The 21,939-nt window shown below is 35.5% G+C and overlaps 2 protein-coding genes across 11 annotated transcripts in view; one reads left to right on the forward strand and one right to left on the reverse strand.

Annotated features, from left to right (window-relative positions):
* The window catches only part of DNAJC24 (DnaJ heat shock protein family (Hsp40) member C24), a 61,674-nt gene extending 52,096 nt beyond the window's left edge, over positions 1 to 9,578 (forward strand). For both annotated transcript variants that reach the window (XM_074272927.1, XM_074272928.1), the window contains exons 4-5: positions 6,932 to 7,000; positions 8,152 to 9,578. In XM_074272927.1, coding sequence (XP_074129028.1) covers positions 6,932 to 7,000; positions 8,152 to 8,282 — 200 coding nt within the window. In that variant the 3' untranslated portion in view covers positions 8,283 to 9,578. The remainder of the gene's footprint in view (positions 1 to 6,931; positions 7,001 to 8,151) is intronic.
* Positions 9,579 to 9,898: 320 nt separating this feature from the next.
* Positions 9,899 to 21,939, reverse strand: part of IMMP1L (inner mitochondrial membrane peptidase subunit 1) — a 90,171-nt gene continuing 78,130 nt past the window's right edge. For 6 of the 9 annotated variants that reach the window (XM_074272933.1, XM_074272937.1, XM_074272935.1 and 3 more), the window contains 2 exons: positions 11,630 to 11,740; positions 9,899 to 10,318 (listed from right to left, as the gene is read on the reverse strand). In XM_074272933.1, coding sequence (XP_074129034.1) covers positions 10,250 to 10,318; positions 11,630 to 11,740 — 180 coding nt within the window. In that variant the 3' untranslated portion in view covers positions 9,899 to 10,249. The remainder of the gene's footprint in view (positions 10,319 to 11,629; positions 11,741 to 21,939) is intronic. The other 3 variants (XM_074272931.1, XM_074272929.1, XM_074272930.1) reach the window with 1 other exon arrangement.

Below are 21,939 nucleotides of genomic sequence, written 5' to 3' on the forward strand. Positions count from 1 at the left end.
AGCTCATCCTGTGGTCAGATCCAGGACAGGGGTCCCCTGGGCCGAGCCCCATAATTTCCTGACCTGGGTTGATGAATGAGCAGGAGGACTGTGTTCCTTCCAACTTGGCATCTCAGTAGACTATGCTGGGCTCAGCTACTCTCAATCAACTAAGAAACTCTGCTGGTTCAGAATGGCTGAGCCATAGGCTGCTCTTTGATCTGGGATTCTGGCCTGGAATTGAGTGCCTTCTCCACGCTTGTACTGGCAGCCATATAGCTGCTTCTGGCTTCTGGATTTGTTCTTTGCTCCACATGTGGTCCAGGACTCCGCACCTCCTCCTGGCATGCCGTCCTGAGATGCTGGTCTCCTCCACTCCTGTGATTATATCACAAACTTAAAAGCTGGGAGCCAGAGGTCATCTGGTCCAACTTTTTCATTTTATAGGAAACTGGAGCCTCAAAGCTCCCAGTTAATGTGTGAAAAGGTGGGATTTCTTTAACTACAAACCATAGGGCCTAAAACTAAGAAAACATGCTCCTTTGCTCAATACAGAAGCAGGTTCAGTTAAGGGATAAGGAAGTTTACTTACCTAATTTAGTGACTCAAGTTTTGCCCCCTTCCCTATAGGACAAATGTCCTATGGTATGGGTAATTTTTTTTTTTAAGAAAAAGAATACATGTAGAAAGATTACTATCAGATATTATTCTCCCACAGTAGTAAAGACAAGGCCATAAATAGCATTACCATCAGATTTATTTATTTTCTGCTTTCTAATAACTGATAAAACAGAAATTTTCTTTTATGGTTCTCCCAAGATGAATGGAGAAATATTTTAGTAGTCTGCACAACTTCTACAGTCCTGATGTTTCTTGGGTGTGATCTCCCAAGGTTGGGGAAACTGAGATAAACGGCTTCAGTGATTTGCCCAGTGTCATACAGCTGGTAAGCATCTGAGGGGTGTGACCTCAGGTCTTTGTCACTCTAGGCCCAATGTCATCTCCCTTGTTGCTTCATGTCAATATTTAAAACAATATACAAACAGAACATTGCTATATTTGTTCATTTGAATATCTGTATATAAACAAACCCTTTTTTTTTTTGGTAGCATTTTTGTGCTTTGGTTTTTTAATGTTACACAGAACTACAGACCCGTAAGCAGGACTGGAGTCATATTAAAATAGATTTGAGGGGCAGCAGCCCTCCTGGACCTGAGTTCAAATTTGGTCTCAGACACTTAACACTTCCTGGCTATGTGAAACTGAGCAAGTCACTTAACCCCAATTGTCTCAGCAAAAAATAAAAAAAATTAGATATGAAGTCAGAATTTTAGAATTGCAGAATTGTTGATCTCTGATAAATGTTTTAAAAGCTTACCAAAGAATACAATATTTAGGAAATTTACATTTCTGGGTGCTTGCTGAACATTTTTATTCATTTGCCATTTGTTATGAATACAGATAAAAATTTTAGGACCTAGTTTCCAAGAGGTTGCTGCCCTCACATTTCTAGCTATTCACAACCAAGGAGCCTCTACTCTTGTCTCGAAAATAAAAGCCCAACAGTTTTCCTCCCCCCTTCCCCTTTTCTTAATTTGATTCCTAACTCTCACAAGCAAAATCTTGGTGTCATCTTAAAAAGTGTTAAGTTCTTGGCAGTGCTTGTGGTACCTGACCTGTCTTTGTCCTTCACATGGCCGCCATCCTGGTCTGGACTCATATCTTCACACTTGTGTTATTACAGCAGCCTAATACATCTCCCACTAAGTCTTTCCAAGCCACCTCTACTCCCAAGGCTATTTCAAGCAGTTAATTAGCATTTATTAAGCACCTACTATGGACCAAGTTCTATCTGCTACATCATGTTGCCTCATCACCAGATGAACTTTTCTAAGTTATTATTTTAATTTTATCACCTTAAAATTTTTCTAATGGCTTTTCAAAAAATTAAAAAAACAAACAAACAAACAAAAAAAACTAACAGGATTCAAATTCCTCCACGGTATAGCCAGGAACTATCCTTTTCTCTCTGTTATCCTGGGCTCCCAGCTTAAATTAAACAATTTTTAAAAAAATTATTCCCCTCAATGCCTTTGATCTAGCCTTCTTTTCTTCTTTTTTCATTCTTTGTCCAAATCCTGTCCATCCTTTCTTATTATTAAGTGATAATAATAATAAAAACAATAATAACTCACTTTGATATCAAGCAAGAGAATCCTAAATGTCAAGTCATAGGATCTGACTTCAAACCTCTGCATGGGTACAGGATGTGAGAGAGAGTGTGAGAGAGAGATTCCCTCTTGAGCTCATTAACACTTTGTATGCATTACTCCTTTGGTGACTCATAATGATGGGCGGCATCGGATTCTTGAAAAATTTTTATCTGAAGAATTGTATTCATTGAATCTTTGGCTCTAGAGTTGGCTTTGCCATCCGGGACTTTGTTATTAATGTAGACTGATGCTTTGATTGTGGCGAATCACATTTAATAGAATCGATAACAGCTGAATACTTTTAGCTTCATATTACATTACAAATCCAGACTAAATTGGAAGTGGCCAAAAGTTGTTTCCTTTCTGCATTGCACTGCTTAGTTAGGTGAAACACTAGAAATGGATTGATCCTCATTTCATTTCCTGGTGGAGTGGAACTCTCTGGCAATCAGAGATAAGAGTTGGCCCTTTTGTCAACTTGTTCATCCAGTGCAGGCCGTGGGAACGAAAGCACCTTCTTACACAGAGCCAGGAATGAACATTTCTATGGAGCAGGCTGGATCCTCCTTTTTCTATGTGCTTACCTAGGCTGTAGCTAAGCAGAAAGAGATCCCAATTCTTGAGGCTTAATATTGTATTTTTCCAATAGTATTTAATTCATACTTTAAAAAAAAAAAAGAAAAAAAAAAAAGACACACCTTGCATTTCTTCCCCAAGTCCCTAATTAAGCTACAAGTTGTTTGCAGTTTTTCTTAGATTGTGGAAAACCTTGTAGTTGGGACTCCCTTACATTCAGCTGGGTAAGGATTATAGTGCTTTTATGATTTAATGAACAGGTTTCAAGTTAAATGTTGCCTCACTATGAAGTTCTTTGTAAAGGGAGAAAAAGGCTTTTCTTTTAACATAAACTTGTCAAGGACAGTGAAAGTAACCATTTTCTTCAGACCTTTTAAGTGAGAAATTTAATTACGTGTAATTTAATGAATTGTAAAGAATGACAAATCTCAAGATTATTTCAAGTTATAGAAAGATGACAGTTGGTTTTCAAGAAACTCACCTTCTTAACATACATGTAGGTAACTTAATTATTTGAAATACATTTTAAGTACTTTTAAAAAATGTGCAATTGCAACTCAATAGACCAGTTGCTAAATTAGAAAATTGTGTATATACCAGTAATCTAGTTGTAGTTAAGTATTGTATCACCATCCTACATGAATAATGGCCCGGCTTCCGATTGACTTGATCTTTTTGTTTATGTTAGGTTTATTGAGGCTTTTCATCTCTTTCCTCCCAGTAATGTTCGAACTTTAAGCATCTCTTCTCTACTTTTGAAAAAAATGTAATTGTAGTTAGAAAATTTGAAAGGTTTTGGTGGGGTGGTTTGATTAGACATTGAGCACAGATTTGTTTTAGAAATTTTACAGTTGTTGGGGAGGGAGACCAGTATTACATTTTGTTTCATCTAAGAAATAAGAAATATTTATTGTATCCTAAATGGAGCTGAAAAACCCTTCCTCTTTGAAAAAGTTGTGAATGACCCAGCGAGGGCTCTAGTAAGCTTTACTGAAGCAAGCTGCTAATAGTTATTTAATGTTATTCTTCAGCCTGAAAGAATCTCTGTAGATTTTTCCTTTTAATCTCTTTGAATTGCAGGCTCATAAACCTCTCTGATGAGCCCTGCCAGTGTTTTCTTAGATCCCACTATTGAGACAATGGAGCCACTGAATTCTTTCACCTCTTGTTGTCAGACAAATCCAATAGAACACAAGGTCAGGAGGGCCTGTACTTGTAAAGACTGAAAGATTCTTTTTCAAGTAACCACATAAATTATTTGATTTTTAATCATTATCTTCTTTAAGATTCTTTCTTAAGCTATAATACACAGCTATCAAAATGTAAGCAATTTGGGGGGTTTCATTTGCTGACTCTCCAGCTTACCTTAATCCCCTGTTCTTTTGAATCTTAGAGTGAGCAAAAAAAATGTGGTCCCACTCTAAAAAGAATCGAGTTATTTCTAAATAGTTGGATTTGTCATCTTGCTTTATTTTTCAGTTAAGATCCCAGGATGAAAATCTTGAATTAGTCCATTTATTTAAATCACCATCAGAACAGTGATTGATGTTTTTTTTTTTTTTTTTTAAAGAATCATATTTGAAAAATAATTTAACTGGAGAACTTTAAGATACATTAGCATCATCATCTCTATTTGAAACAATAAATTATTTAACTTTAACGTCCCATCTTTAATATGATTATTGACCACTTCAGTCAAGAACCAGCATCTTCTGTTTCACAAATGCCATACCTGATTACTAGATGGTTATCAAAGCTAATTATAGGTTTAGTGTAAGTTGTTGGATGAGTGAGGGGGAAGGGGAGGTGGGAAGCTGTGGTGGGATGAGAATCAGGTCTCCTAATTACAACTCCAATAATGGACCTGGTTGATCACTATGGAAAAACCTATTGATGTGTTTATTGGGGGAAGTTGCTGGCACTCCTAGTCCAGCAGATGATCTCCTGTTGTCTCATTAGCTTCATGTTCTGTTTCTGTGTTCCCACTCCACCCATTGAATGCTGTCCTCTGGGGAGCCAATCTTTTCTTGAGATAACCACAGACCTTTGGTTTGTTCTCCCGGCATTTCTTCTCTCACTTTATTTAAAGATGAAACTGTTAGTGAGCTTTCTGAACCAGCATTCCGCAGCTGACACACGATTGAGCCATGTGGCCGCACATGCTAATGCTCAGATATAAATAAATTACATTGGGATGTAGTCACAAATCATAGAAAAGCTACTTTTATTAGCTTATTCAATTACCATATCAGTCATTATCATGTTAGGTTTTAGTCGAAAACTGGAATTAGTTTTAAAAATCTTTTTTTTCCATGAGTAAAAAAAAAAATGAGAGGAAAATAATGTTACATCGTTTTTTTTTTTGTTTTTTTTTTTTTGTTTTTTTGATAGGTAGAAAAACATGTAGAGAGGATCCAGAGTGTTAGACAACTGAAAATAGTAGTAGCCTTCCTCTGGAGGCTGTGGGGAATGTAACTAGGTGCTTCTATCTAATCCTTTTTGTTTTTAATAAGACCATCAGAATAGGGCTATGAATGGGTTAATTATCTCATAAAGATGTGTGATTAATATATTACAGGTGTTCAAAACTAGGTTAGCCCAGCTAAGGTTTTTATTGATCTTGTCATTAGCTCTAACTTGTCTGTTTTGCTTTAATTGAATTCATCAAAACTGCTTCAGATGTACATTACTCCCTGGGGATAAATGGTGTGAGTTTTGGGTAAAATTAGAATGCTTTAGTGTGGTATAGAAAATCAGGAATGTAAACAAATTGACTGTCAAATTAATAAATTGCATTTTTAAAAGAATGGAAATGTTAACTGCTAATTATATTTTCTGCAGTTAAATTCAAATGAAATGTTTCATTTTTTCTTTTTTTTTTTCACTGATAATATAACGATGGATACTGGATACCAGACTGACACAAAGATTCATGAACAAATTTTGCCCTCTTCCATCTACTGCCCCCCGCCCCCCCAAAAAAACCTCCGGGTCTGCTCTAGGGAGATTCTTTCAGATATTTTACAATTTGATATTCAAAATACTTCAGATTTGTTGTTTGCTGTTTTATTTAGGACCATCAGCCAGAAGTGAGTCAAATCATGTCTTCTGTTGAATGTGGCAATTAAATTGTTAATATTTTGTTTTAAAACTGTTTACAAATTTCTTCTATGCGCATCACAAAAGCCTTGGCGGTAATACAAGGGTAAAAGGACACTGGGAACAGCCAGTGAAGCCCTATTGAGATGAGCAAGCCACTGGGCAGGGTTCTAGAATGATAGAATATTTGACATACCTTAATGAGAAGCCATAGTGAGTTCAAAATATTGTATAATCTTTTCATCTACTATAAAATTGTGTAATTCACCAATACATTTTGAACAGGCAGTTATTAAATATAATTAAATTGCAAGCACTCGCAAAAGGGAACAAAGGCAGACATTCTCAGCAGCTGAACAAGAGGTAGACTGGAGGCACAGCTGAAGTAAATGTCGTGGAGGGATTTTACTTTGCTATCATCGGAGCTTTACAGGCTTGCTGAAAACAAGGTGCCTTTTCAAACAAAGCCCAGAATCCCCAGCAGCGCCTCAGCTCTGGCCTTCTGGAGCTCCCTCCACTTGCTTGGACTCGGGTGGCATTCCAAGGTGATTTGGGTTGTGATTGCTGAACTCAACATCATCAGAATATTCTGAAGGCATTCTCCTTCCACTATTCTCTGAGGTCCCCTTCTTAACGGTTAGGACATATCACACACACACACCAGTCAGCTGGCAGATGTGGCTCAAGCACACACTATGGGTCCAGCCCTGCACTAGGCTCTGGAAACTAGAGAAATCATCACTGCCCTCAAGGAGCTTCCTTTCTACTGAGGGGAAGCATGGCTACTTGAAAAAACATTCTAAATAAATACTGTGTAATTCCGTGATCCGAACGGGGCAGGACTAGAGGGAACATTAGTTGACTTTCACAGGAGACTTTTAAAATTTTTAAATACTTCCGGAGTAGCCATCAGTTGAAATAGATTTATGATGTACTGGTAGATTTGAGTTTATTCCAAGTGGCATTAGGCTTATTTTTCAACAGAAAACCCATATAAATAGGATTTCTCTTCGGGGTCGTTTGAAATCTTTCTTGCATCATCACATCTGACTCTTGTTTTGCAGAAGATGATCTAAGAACCGTGGGACCGGTAGATGCCCAAATATATCTTGAAGACATGTTATGGAATAAAGGTGGGAAAGCATTTCTAATTTTTACCCCTTTTAAGATTCTTTTAGACTTTAGAAGGGAAATTGACATCTAATTATTGTTTTTGTTTCAAAAATATCCCTCTTATTTTCCAGTACTGGACTGTTTTATTTCTAATTAAAGTTTCACAGTGGTGACCTCTTTGAATTGAGTGGGCAATGGTATTTCTTGCTTCCTGTTTTATGGACTTACTTTTTTCTCTTCTAATGTCAGATGCAATAACTCCTTCCCCTCCTCCTTTTTGCTGTGGTACTTGTATTTCTTTGTCTGCAAAATGTAGCAAGTGAAAACAATTTTAATTTTTTAAACAAGTCTTATTGATAACTGAAATTATTATGGACTTTGGTGCCAAATTATATTTTTTAATCTCGAGGTTTTCACGATTGCTAGTGAATGTGGATTCAGTGTTCATTTCATTCCCTGCTTCTTACTAGGGTTTGTTATTTTTATTTTGGTCACTCAGATTTGTTATTTTTTTTAAAAATCTTTTGTCTAAGTATCTGTTTATATAATGCAGTTGCGCATTTAACTATTATCTCTTCTTGGAAATTCAATGATTTTTACCTTTTGAGTTCTGTAGATGCTTATGAGCCTTTACAACATTCACTGATAATGTAGACGTTTAAGTTGTTATAGCGTGTAACTTTTTTTTTTAAATGCCAGAACTTAATTCCACAGATTTCACACAGACAGACAGCAAGAACCCTTTGCTTTGTACAGTATGCATTTGCATATTACAGCTGGCTGGCTGTACTCAGTCTCCTTGCCCTTCCTGGAAGGGATGGACCTCGTCCAGACTGATTGATCTCCCCCAGAGCTCAGCAGAGGGCTTTGCGTGCCAGATCCTTAAAACAGTGACTGTGTTTGCCTTATTCACTTCATGCCATAGATGGAGGCAGACCAGGATTCTTACAAAGAATAACTCCTGGGTTCTAGGTATATTCTTTCTCATCTTTTTTTTGCCTGAATTCTGGACCACTTGTTTCAATTCATGTTTTAGTGAAATTTCTTTTTTCTAGGCTTCTTTCATCTCCCAATATGACTAATATATGATGGTAGACAACACCAATGTGATGTTTAAAAGGTTATGTAAGCATTTAAAACAGGTTTGGTTTTTTTTTTGGCTTTTTTATAGATGATCAGTGTTTTACTCTCAGTTGCCGATGCGGTGGAAAATACTGTGTTTCCAAGGATGAAGCTGAAGAAGTTAACCTGATCTGTTGTGATACATGTTCACTAATTATAGAAATTGTTCAGCACAGCTGAGATTGTTCAGTACACGGAACTATAAAACTCTTATGTTCAGTCACGTTGGGGAGGCAGAGGCTTTGTCCGTTGGAGAAAACATCGATTTCAAATACAGCTGAGAAAAGAAGTGGGAGTCCTTTTGTCCATTGGAAACGCTGCTGAAACGTCAACTCAAATACTGTTTTCAGAGTTTGCCAAGAAAATGTAAAATTGGCAAGCAGAGCCCACCCCCTGTATTAACAAAACATGAATTTAGTTACTTGGTGAATTCCCATAGTTAGAATTTTGGTGCCTCATTTTGTTCTCTCTTCTCCATGAGTAGAAAACATTGTATTCTGAGAGCCCAGAAATAAATGAAAGCGGTGGCTATCGGGGAGTCTCACTCTGGGAATCCATCTGTACCACTGATCTAGAACTTCCCTCTACTTAACTCACAGGGCAATTATAGGGCTTAATGAAGTGGAACCAGACATCCTACTAGGGGAAGCTCTATATTCTTTGCATACAAACATTTTGTAAATACAACTTGACCCCAGTTCTTTCTGATTTTGAAGATCTGATTAATGAAGCAGCATAGTGTGGTTAAAAAGGACACTAGACTCAGATCATAAAACCTTAGGCCACTTTTACAAGATGTGTGGCCAGTTACTTAGCATCTGTGAGCCCATTTCCTTATTTGTAAAGGGCTTAACATCAGCACAGTGCTTGGCTCCTAGTTATCTTTTTAATGTGGATGCTTATTTCTTGCCTTTCCCCATATGGACAATACTATCTACCTTACCTACGGTAGTGGTGGATTTATTTTTTAAGATCAAATGATATAAAGTAATGAAAGGATTTTTAAAACTGCAGATCACTTCATGAAAGGCATTTTTAATATCCCTCTTTTCCATGCTGGAAAAAGAAATGGGCATAAGCTACAGCATGAGCAAATTGGGTTAGTAATTAAGAATAGAATAAGATCCTATATAGATATAGTTCTATATTTCTATGAAGTTAAGCAAAAGATTGGTTGGTTTTTCCCTTCTTTAGGGTGGGGAGATGACTATCTGTAGTCAGGAACCAACCACAGCGTGTAGTGTGGAACACCAATCCAGTCATGTAATTTAGGTAATGGGTATTTATGGTTTCGATAAATCATTTTAAATGGGATTTTTTTTAAATTATAAAAACATAGCATTCCTGCCTATTTCTGAATCTTGAATACAGTGTTATTGGTATCTTGAAACCAATATTTTCCTATCCTTTTTCTTACTTTATAATTGTAAATTTCATAGATGTCACTGTAACCATTAAAACAGTTTTATATTTCTATATATTTAGTGTTCTGTGTGTAACACAGGTCAGATCTCATTTTGGAGAACCCCAAAGGATTGCTGAAATTCTTTTGTTCTTTTTGTTGAGTAAGTGGGCCAAACCTGGGACTTGGCAATCTTTATTATGGGAAGTTTCTGTTGTAGCCAGATTTGACCTGTAATTAAAAATAAATGGTCACCACCCTCATGGTTAGTGTAGCCAAACCAAAGCATAATTGAGAAGGAAGAATAGAATTTCTTTGGCTGGGTCTATAAAACAAAGTCCAACTGAAAAGTAAAAAAAAAAAAAAAAAAAAAAAAGATCCAGATATCCAGCTATTTAGATTGTATAAAATATCAGGATGGTTTTAATTTTTTCTTCTTTTAAATCTATAAATTTTTCCAGGGGGAAAGGAGGGGAGGAAAAAGATAAAGGGCATGGGAACAAGGGAGATATAAGAGAAAAGGCATAGGAGAAAAGGATTGAGGAGAGGGGAGGAGAGATAAAAGGGAGAATGAGAATATGGTATGTGTATAAAACTTTATAGACTCCTTTGTTTCGCTCCTCTTTGAAAATAAAATTCAATATCAAATATTTTATTTGTAAATACATGGTTTCAGTGACTTAGCAAAAATGTTTCTTGAGGAACACGATATGATAATAAAATAATTTGGTTGGCTGAATATTGACTACTCATCAGAAAATCTGTGGGCATTGGGGCTGTCACGTAGAAATCCAAAATCATTCAGAGGCCAAATCTGTAAAATGAAATACAATTGAAAATAGTTAATATTATATATATATATATATATATATATATATATATATATATATTTTTTTTTTTTTTTACCATGTTAAATCTATTTTTGTCTTTTTTTTTTTTTTCCTAATCAAAAAATAAAGTTATATAGTGATGATCTTTTTTTTTCCTCCTGAGGCAACTGGGGTTAAGTGACTTGCCTAGAGTCACACAGCTAGAACATATACGAGTGATCTTTAAGAAAAGAAAATAATGTATTTTGGTTTCCGGAATCTATTTTACTATAAAATATATATAAAAAACATCCAGGGAAAAAGTTCCAGTTAAAATCCATGTTTAGAGGCTTTAGGGTAGATGTGAAATTAGATTTACAAATCTTTTATCTTTGATCCCATCATCAAGTGAGATATAATGGAAAAACCCAGGTTAAAGTAATCTGGGCTTTAGTTGGGTATAAATAATGTCCCTTTGCTTGTGAATATTCCTCAAATCTGCCATTTAAAGATTTTTGGAATCAGCCCTGCCCCAAGTAATCATGTCTGTTTTTCTCATACAAGTTACCTGTGACTGAAAGGGAAGGGAAAATTTATAAATAAGGATAATGGCTTTTTCTTTATCCGTTTAGCAGAATTATGCTTGTGTTCTTCCTTTTTTTTTTTTTTTTTTTTTTTTTTTTTTTGTCTTTTTATGCTTAGCCAGGGCACTACTAGCCACAAGGAGTCCTATTTGAATAAAAATTGCTTTTCTAAAGAAGTAGGTAACACATAAGTAAGATAACAACATTTCACAAGATCCATGATTCCCTGAATTGTGATAGGCCCTTCACTAACATCCTAACCTTTTTGAAGCCTTAGCAGATAGTCTTTAAGAGCTAGGAGTGCATTTCTAAAATAAATAGCTCAAGGAGGGAAAAGCAATTTGCTAAAATGCTGTCCTTTTGTGATTTAAATTAAAGCTTGCTTCAGGGTGGTAGATTCAACTTCATTATTCATCACACTCCACTAAGGTGACTTTTGTTTAACTACAAAAAAAATTTTCTTGGGAATAATTAGGGGGATGTTGGGAGGAATCAGGTTGTTCTTTGTACTTTCTCTGCCCTAGAAAGGGCCACAGTAAAATCCACTGGCCACTTCTGGCCAGTGGATTTGCATGCTCCCTGCAATGTCATGATACTACTTGTGATGTCAAGTAGCTTTAATTTTAATTTTTTAAAAAATGCTTTAAGATTAATCACAGCAGTGGTTTTTATTTATTTTTTTTTATTTCTTAAGCTCCAAAAGTACCCGATGTTTTAAATAGCAGATTATACCTTTAAACAAATACGTCCTCTGATTAGTCCATATGGAACAGGTCCATAGAACCTGGAATCTGTAGAATTCTGGAGATTATCACCCTCTAGCCAAACATGACCTCTTGGTACCTAGGGTTAAAGACAAGGCAGTCCCATCCCCCCCAAAAAACACATTATTATGTAAAGAAGCAGCGTTTCTGTTGTAGAACTCATTTTAAAGCAATTTTTGGTACAAGACATATAATTTATATAGCTTAAGCCATAAGTAATCTTATTTGCTACACAAAATAAGATAAGGATTACCGTATCTATTTTCTCACACATCCCCAAAACATTGGTTTGTTATACCAAACCTCCCCAAAATGAAGTTTTAAAGGTTTCAGCAATGTGACAGGGTCATTAATTTAATAGATTTCAAAAGAGGTCATTAAAACGTTGACTGAAAATGTGCCCTCCTATCGAAGTAACAGCATGAACAGGGCAGCCACATACTCATCAACATCCTGGGGCCAGTACCAAGGATAGACCTATTAAGAGGCCCATGATGAACTAAATGGTAATTGATTGTGACATCAATTACCATTAATCTCATCATTTTATAAGACTGGGCTTGTCAAAGTTCTAATTAAGATCACAGTTCCTTCTGTGTTCAGGAAGGATCTACAACACATTATATTGCAATAATGACCATCACAAACAATTTTAATACATAAAATTTGTGAAATTAATGATGGTGGCCGTACATTACATAACAAAAACCTTTTATTTCCTATATGTCCTTTGCATTGACTGTGCTATCCAGTGTAGGCCTTTCTTAGAAAAATCAAAGACAAAAGAAAAGAAAGTCAGCCAGTGAACAAATAAGCAGAGAAAATAACTGAGCAGCACATAGAATATGGAGTGAATTCTAAAAAATGTCTGTTGTGCAGAAATTAAACACTTCAGCATTAATGACTGTTAACTAAGCTTTGATAAAAGGGAATTACTGCATACAACAAGAATCTTCTGAGTTTTTCTATGCACTTGACTATAGCTTTTAGCAAAAAAAATAAACTGGCTAGATGAAACAATTTTCTCAGGAAGAAATTGTTTTATAAGCAAACCCAGAAACAATCTGATTTAGGCTTTTACTTCTGAATATGGCCCAGGTAGGCCCACCTACTGTCAGCAACTGGCTCCTCAGCATCTCAAGAGGACAGCTAATTCATGAGAATATAAATAGTGAGGAGTCAAACAGTATTATCAGGGAGATACTATAACTTGTGCTTGGCTTGCGCTGTGAAGTATTACCAACCTTCCTATGGCATTACACTGGCAGTGCTCTGGACGTAATCAAGGGGAGAGAACATCAACAAAAAATGCCATGTTAGGCGCCCCCAGTTCCCAAGTAAACCAAAGAGGCTCATTTTTTTTTTTTTCAGTCATATCTGACTCTTCGTGACCCCATTTAGGGTTTTCTTGGAAGAGATCTTGGACTGATCTGCCATTCCTTCTCCAGCTCATTTGGCAGATGAGGAAACTGAGGCAAACTTAGGGTCTCACAGTTAGGAAGTGAGGCTAAATTTGAACTCAGGTCTTCCTGATTCTAGGCTTGACATTGTATCCACTGGGCCACCTAGTGGCTCATAATAAAGATGACCATAATTTTAATATTTTCCTTTCATACACAGCAACCACATAAAGATGTAAAAATTGTTACAAACATTCATGTTGAATCTTTCTCTTCAATAGCTATGTGCATATGATCATACAACAGTAAATAGGTTCCTTAGGAAAGATATCAGATAACTAAAAGAGTAACAAGATCATAACATGGCTTTTCAGTTTTATTATTAGAACTATTTATACAAGTAGGTTCAAACACACATAGGCAACAGAAGACCGTAATTGCTCAAGCAGAAAAACGAACACATTGAAATGGCAATTCAGGTCAGACAAAGTAGGAAAGAACCAGATTAGTTTGTGAAAAACATCTGGAAGGAAAAATTTTAAAGATGAAACACCTTTTATAAGATGAAAATTTTAAGTGCTTTGATTCTGACCAAATTCCTTATAATGCATATTCTTGTACCTTAGAAACAAGTGACAGGTTTTTAAAAATTCCATTTTTGAAGTTACATTAACAAAAGCAAAGAGACCCAACAATAATTTCACAGAAATGTTAACAGAACTAGGGACACAAACAAGATTCCAGAAGAGCGTTTTTGCTTTGTTGGGTCCCAAGTCCTAGCAATAACTTGGGAGGTGTCTGCAGTTCTACTGTCTCCACTAGGCCTTCCCAATCTCCCCCCAGACTGTCTGCCCTAAAATCCTGCAGCTCTGGGAAATGCTGCTCATTTCCCACTGTCTGGTTTTCCTTCTGTCTTTCCAATAAGCCAAGTTCCCAGAGGGAAGATTGTGTCTTAAATTTCAATTATTTGTTCCATAAGACCTATCACAAGGTGGGAAATAACTGACACTTAGTACTTTTTAAATTGAACATTAACCAGGATGCATCAGATACAGTCCTATTCATGTAGTGGACAAGCCCATTGCCTGGCACACCTGCCTTTAATAAGTATTGTTGCTTGAAGGCAATAATAACCAATCCTGAGGCTAATGCTCTGAGTGTGCTTTCCAATTGTATGGGTACATATCAACATATAAATAAGTCTAGATTATATTTTCATTTAGCCCAGGAAAAATATATGTGAAATTAAAAATATTTTGCTATTTATAATGCTAACTCCCAGAATTCCCTGATCTTTCATAACGAAAAGGTCTAAGGCATCTTTAGCAGGACAGACAATATTTAACTCTATTACACTAAGATGTACATAACTAGAACTATTAGCTATCTTCAAGATAGCTTCAAGATGTCTACATTAATGGGGAAATGATCTTAAGCAAAAACAGAATTTCAATATAAAGAAGTAGATTGAGCCACAGAGGTGTAGAGCAGGAAACCTGAGAGAGGGCGTTAGAGAAAGGAGCTTTGCTGCTTACCAATTAAAAACTTACTTTCTGGCATAGTACTGTCCAAACCATACAACAAGCAACACAGTTACAAAATAATTGGAGGATAAAAAAACAGTAATCAATTAATTATAGACTATTTAAATTAACATTTGATATAACAATCTACAATACTACAAAAGAAGATGGATAGTTCCTGAAGAACAAGAGGACTTTTTAGGAACTAAAATCTAAATCTGACCTTACCTGAGATCAGAGATCCCTAATGTAGAGAGTAAAGCAAGAGAAAGGCCAAAAAATGCTTCCCCGCCACCACTACTTTCAACATAGACCTGCGGCCATGGAAAAACAAGGTGCAAATTGTGCAAGGCTGCTTATTCCAAATCTCAACTACTTATAAATGTGTTTCAAAAGCTATACCAATTTGATTTAAAATAATAATAATAATAATAATTAGCAGCCCAATGCTAGTTTTCCCTGAAAAATAAGATTTCCTTGTATTTTCTTCAGCACTTTGTACAAGTGCTAACCTTAACCTTGTTGAATTAAAAAATCAAAAATTTCCTTCCATTCCACGGCTTTATTTTTTCATTTTCTCCAAAAGTGAAATAAAGGTGCTCTAAAGAATAAAATTCTGAAGACTTAGATTAGCTCACTTTTCATACTTTCCCCCTGGTGAATCTGTCCTGCCAATGTGCAAGAAAGAGTATGAATATGTTTTCAATGAGTGCCAAGTAGAATCTTTTTTGGAGTGGTTCAATTTTGAAATTTCCTAAGGTCTCAGGTATTCTAATCACCGTCAGGGATATCAAAGTTTTAAAATGTTAAAAGAACCCTAAATCATTCCTATTTTTCCTTTTCAGGGCTGAGGCTTCCTTCCTGAGCTATGATAAAACCTAATCTCAGGGCTGGACAAAAGAAAGTCTCCAGTTCTCAGCTGTACTTACAGAGGTCTATTTAAGGGCCTCCTACTTTGGTACAAGCAACAAATGTAATTGCCTCTAGGCCTGCGGGCGTCCATTTAACAAAAGGGGCTTTTGTGAACAAACCCACAGGTGTTACCTTTCTTGATTCAACTGAAATCTGATGAAAGAGTCCACAATATCAAATAACACACTTACTAAGCTATAATCAAACTTATTTATTTGATTAAGCAAAGAACATCTAATTAAGGAAAAAGTTCTGACCTAAAAGTAGGATAGTTCTATTTTAGCCCCAAACTTAAAAAGTCTTGCAACATAATGTAAAACATGATGGTTATTAATTAACCCTTTAACCATTCCCCAAGTTGTACACATACTGGAACCAATTTGCATGGGGACTGATGTTAATTATGTCAGGCCAACTTAAAATTTTTTTCCCCCCTGAGCAATGGCAGAGAAACATGTATACTGCCTTGGACTATATTAAAATAGCATCATATGCAAATTTACCCCTGATTTTTATGTTGTTTTTAAAGGACAAAACCCTTTTGGGAAAAAAACTCAAAACTCAAACTGTAATTGATGCTTTTTTTTACACCAACTCAGGGACTTCAACTGGATGTCCTCTAGAATAATTAGGCAAATACCAATATAGCATAATTGCTCCTCCAAACATAACATAGCAGTTAAAGGAGTTCAAATGGAATCAATATTTAAGAAATGATCCAAGAACAAAGTTTTTAATTACAAGCGGCTTTTTAAAAAATCTTATTTTAGTTTGACTTTTTGAGCAGCAGTTAACAAAACCACAAATACCATGAGCCAATATTTTAATGTTAGATTTTGTCTTTCTCATAAGACTAACAAAATGCTAAATAAGATTTGTGAAGAGCAAGGGAAGCACTAAATTCACCAAAAAACAATAGATGATAAAAGCTTCTTGGGACTAGGTAATAGATAAAAGATTTTTAAAAAAAGATACAGGGTGGTCTTTCAGAGTAATCTCTTGGAATTCTCTGGCTTTTCCCCATTATTTGTCTACCTTTAACTTTGGAGGAGTAGTCTGAGTTCCAATTTTTGTATTGTACATGGTTTGAACACTTGGTGAGAGACCCCCTTGGAAATTACATCATTCGAGGTGATCCCAAATATGACTAAGACAAAATGAATTCATTTCGTGTTCAAGTATCTGCTATGAAATCAACAGATGCCTTAGCATTTAAAATGCAGAGTTATTTACAAACATTTCATCCCCATTTCTATCCTGCCTCATGTAATATGCTAGGGACACAGGTGACTATTGCTCGTTCCTGCTTCCGTTCATGGAAACTGAAGGTCCATTGTGAAGGTCCTAACTTTTGCTTGATAACCTGGTAGAAATGACTAGAGCGGAAAGCATCCAGTCCAAACTGATGGTGATCTGCCATAAAACTTTCTGAGAGGATTCAGGGCTTAAGTTGGACACGTGTCTTGTCTACCTACCTATACTCAGCCACTGGTAAGGGTTAGATTATACTTTCTGGGCCCTGTACTGTGAATCTTATTGAGCTTGACTTTTTCAACTGGAGTCATAAAAGATGTTATAACCCATAATTAATTCACCCTCAGCAAGTACCTCTACTCTGCTGCTGCTGCTGTTGCTTTGGTTATTTTGCCTTTAAAAAAAAAATCAGTTTTTGCTGCTACCTTAAACACATGCACTTTTTTGTGGATTGTCCTGTGATTTCATCATCAAGTGTGGAGGAAGGGCAGAACAAGAAAAACTTTCTCTATCACATCTGGGGCATGGAGAACCAAGAATTGCCCGGGCACCCTTAAGCTGGCAATTTGCCCTGCCTAGACTAGAAGCTCCTTGACAGAAGGAACTGTTTTCATTTTGAAAGGCTTTGTACCAAGCATTCTGCATCCTTAACAAAATCCTTAATAAAGGCTAACTAACTGACTGAATAAAGTGGGACTTTATACCCAGATGTTCTAATCTCCAAGTTCTCAGAAACATACATATGATAATTTGGAGTCAAAACTATTTTTTCCCCAAAGTAGTCTGAATTAAACCAAAAAAAGTGATGCTAAATATAACCAAGTGGATTTAATTTAACTCAGTTTTTATATCTAAAGCACCTGAGGAGAGTAGCAAAGACAATGTTGCTTTTTCTTCCCTCTTTAGTTTCTTTCAAATCTAATTACCAATAATCAATTTATTTAAATATTGAGAACTGAATGTTTTCTCTTGATTTTCCTTCCTACATTATTCTAGAAATTCCAGTGGTTTGAAGCCAAGGGACTTATGGGCATATAGCCCAGTCTCTTATGTTTCTGAATTTTGGGTTCTTCATCAATAAAAGGGAAATAATAATAATTGTATTATTAACTACCTCACAGGATTATGATGAGGGGGAAAGGAGATGAGGCATGGAAAGCTCCTTACAAATGCAGGTTAACTGAGGGTCCATCTTGGTGGCTTGTGTACTTCATAACTCTGGCTTCTCCCAACATGGTCTGTTTTTCCATTAAGACATCCCAAACCCTACCAGAACCTTCTTCCCAGGACATGGACATATATGCAGATATTATGTGAAGTTATTTCAATGGTAAATTTGGCAGCTAGCATTTACATTTTTCCCCCAAGCCTTAATTTAGACAAATCTAGAATCATGAGGTTTTTCTTTATCAAATTTCAGTGGAGAATTAATTTTAATGTAATTTAAAGGGAAGTGGATGGCCAGTATACACCATAATCTTAGTTCTTGGAGGCTAGTAGATTACTTGAGCTTGGGGTTTTTGAGCTATAATAGGGAAAAAACTGATTTGATGTCCACACTAAAATTAGTATCAATATTGTGAACTCTTCGGAGGGGAAAACAGTTAAAAAACAGAGCAGGTTGTACCTGGAGTAGCTACTGCATTTCCAGCCTAAGTGAAATAGGGAGATTGCTTCTAAATAAATAAATGAATGGATGGTTGGATAAACAGGTAAATGAATAAATGAATGAATAAATGAAAATGGATAAATAAATAAAAATATAATTAAGAACAAGAGATGAGATAGGTGTCTCCTAATAATTAGATGTCCATAGGAGGTCCTCTGATTTTCAAAATACAAAGCTCTGTCCTATTTTACATTTAATTTTCTTCTTTCTGTATTTTTTTCAAAACCATCCAGCTTTCAGAACTCCTTATCATCACATTCTTATTGGCCTCAGTGACAATATGAATGAGAAAGAGAGCTGAACCCAGCAAAACAGGCCTTTTACACCCAGTGTGGGAGCTATCATACAAACAAAATGAGTTTTCATTGAGTCAGCAATAATTAAAAAATAAATTTTAATTCTATCACTTAACTGTTTTAAATTATCAACCAATGAGGTGTCTGTAACAGTATATAATAACATATGAGTCAAGCACCTTTGTGCCCTATCCCTACCCCAGTCAATACATCTTTTAAAAGTCTTGCTTTCAAAAACAAAAAGAACAAAAAACAAAAACAAAAACAAAAACCCAGAAAGTTAGCTGCTGCAGAAATTGGCAGGACACAGCAATGAAAGAACTACTTATTTGTTATTCTGAGAATTAGATCACTTCAGGTGATGATCAGGTAAAGTTTTATACTTAACATAAGAAAGTTTCATTCAAAAATATGATGTAGCACTTTGAAGATTTCCCCTGAATTCAGGATCCTTCCTCTGAATGGTTTCCATCTATCTGTGTCTACATAAAATCATTAAACTTTCCAATTCCATTTCCTGGAAAAATGGACCCACATTAAAAAGTTCTTTATGTTACTTAAAGTTGAATCTGGAAGGATGGAACTATATTTTTTATTAGTACCATATTCTCTTCAAATTAACAAAAACCACAACATACAACCTTAGTTTTTCATACTAGATTCTGTTAAGTCTTTTTCCCATACCTGAACTTCTCTATAGGATCTGGGCATTTAGTGCCAAAAAGAATTACAATAAAAGGTAGCAAAGTGTCTAACCTTCAGAAAGAAATTAAAGACAACTAGGACATCTTGTGCTCAATATAACAAATGTATTGTGCTTTTTTAAAGGCACTGACTGTGGTACCTTGTTTCTCTGACATAGAGGGACAGACACTTCCTACTTGTGTTTTACTCATCTAAACAATAGTCTTCTGTATTAAACTCAGCAAATTCTTTCTAGTGAAAACTAGTTTTGTGGAAGATGACGGAGGATATTTTTGGAAATGATGTTTGTTAGAGAAAGAACAAGTGAGAAACTTTTCTCCTAGGGCTCAGAGCATCAAAATATTGTTTTGACTAAAAGATCATAAAAACATAATGTTGACATTGGGGAAAGAATCCAATTGTCATTTTGGCAAAGAAATTATTTTACCACTTGTGTTTTAAACTTTTAAAGATACTTTTAAAAGCAAAGCATTCTTACTATTAAGTCTTTTATACACTAAATAAGACTTAGGGTCCTTACAACATTGCAAAGGCCCTTCAGGCCATGACATATTCTAAAGGCTTTGGACAAGGAGCTATAATTCTGGCTGTTTTTGAGTCAACTTTTATGTGAAAGGAAAGGCCGCATGAAAAAGGTAGTCCTTGAACTGAGGCGATTCTAAGAGGAGGAGATGAGGAAAAAATCTCTTCTAGGCCTGGCAGAAACCAGCATTGAGACCCCAAACATCCATGGGGTGTGTTACATAAGGGGTCCAGTCCTTACACTGTCCACTCTCCTCACTGCCACAGACACTAGTAAATAGGTATGGAAGGATGGAACTTAGGTGTGCTCAACCAAGAGATATTAAGAAGTTTTTAAAATTGCTTATAAAGCACATGTTTATCCTAGATAAAAATTAACTTTTCAAACTTTCCATACTTCTGATTAGCATCACACTGACTCACTCTGCTCAAAGTAAATAATACTTTAAACTCCCTCACAACTGGTTTTCATGTCTTCATTCTTTATATGCTATAATATGCTATATATGTATAGTCAAAATTCAATTCTCTTAAGATCAAGTTTAAATCACAAAAAAATTTGGTTCACCGCCAGCCACAGGTAGTACTACAAAAATTTAATTCAGTAAATGATTCCAAAAGATCTCTGAAAATATTCCACTTCGTCATTGGCTGCTTTTCTAACATACTCTATAAAGGTTGATTTGCCAGATTAAGAAGCCATATGACACTTGGAATATTTTTGCTGACAGAACTGGAATCTGAATTAGATGTTTACATTCAACAGCAATGTTACAATTTCAATCTTAAAAAAAAAAATTTCTCTTGGCAAATTGCTTTTGGATAACCTCAAACAGTAGAGCTCTCAGAATGCTAGATGTGCAAAAGGAAAAATCCGCATACTGTACATGGAATCCCCAACCTGATAGTAGTAACCTTCCTCACTCTGCTATCTCTGTTAACATTTCAACAGCAGAATGGATAAATGGGCATACTTTCATATTTAAAGAATTCCAATTATGGCAAACTTAAAAGAATTAATATTAACTTTATAATGTGTTTACCTGGCAAAAATATTCTTTGAAACTATTATCAACACAAAAATAAAATATTTTGTGCTACAAATTACAAATATACTGCTTTAGACAATGTCAAGTAATAATAAAAAGTTCAGGGTATATTAGAAATGCTTAGAATGATGGGCCAGATGATTCTTTAGAGTTAGCATGAATTAGGATACTTCTTAGACTGGTAAACAATAAACCACATTTATCTTCAAAATTGTGTTAGCTATAGGATGAAAAGCCTACATCATCTCCGCAGTGAACTTCACTTTAACACAAGAGCAAACATATTTTCCCAACATTAGCTGCAATCAAGGCATTAGCAGTATGTTAGGATTGATTATCCTGGGATCTGTTGCTGAGAAATGGATATCTATCCCAGGTTTTTTATCACCACAGTTTGCAAAATGCCTGCTCTTTGTTTACAAACCCTAGTTTGTAATAAGTGACATTATTAGGTAGTTCTTCTACTTAAATGACATGAGGCTTTAGCATATCAGAGGGGTTATATAATATCTAAGCCCTTTCAGTCTGATGACTCCTCTCCTACTCAGAAGCACTTTCTCTGTTTGTAAATAGGAGCCAAGGTAGCAGAACATATGGTTGTGACTTTTAGCTAAAGTAAATGACATTAAAACAAATAGAAGAACATTAGGATATCCACAATTTCCACTATAATACTGAATACATATTAGGGGAGTACTAGTGCAAATTACATAAAGATACAATTTTCCAATCAAGCCTGATGATATGAGCCAGTTTATATTTTGTAAGTAAATGATAAAATTACTTCCTTAATCAAGTACTTGAGTAACTACAAGGCATTTTCCTATTTTTGAGTTCTCATTTCAAGAATGGTATATACCAGCATGATTTAGAAAAATGATAATTTTTTAAATTCTGTGTTTTAAAACTACTAAAATAAATTTGAAAATATTTGCAATAATCTATTTC

Source organism: Sminthopsis crassicaudata, chromosome 6 (assembly GCF_048593235.1).
Source record: "Sminthopsis crassicaudata isolate SCR6 chromosome 6, ASM4859323v1, whole genome shotgun sequence".
Taxonomy (NCBI): Eukaryota; Metazoa; Chordata; class Mammalia; order Dasyuromorphia; family Dasyuridae; genus Sminthopsis; species Sminthopsis crassicaudata.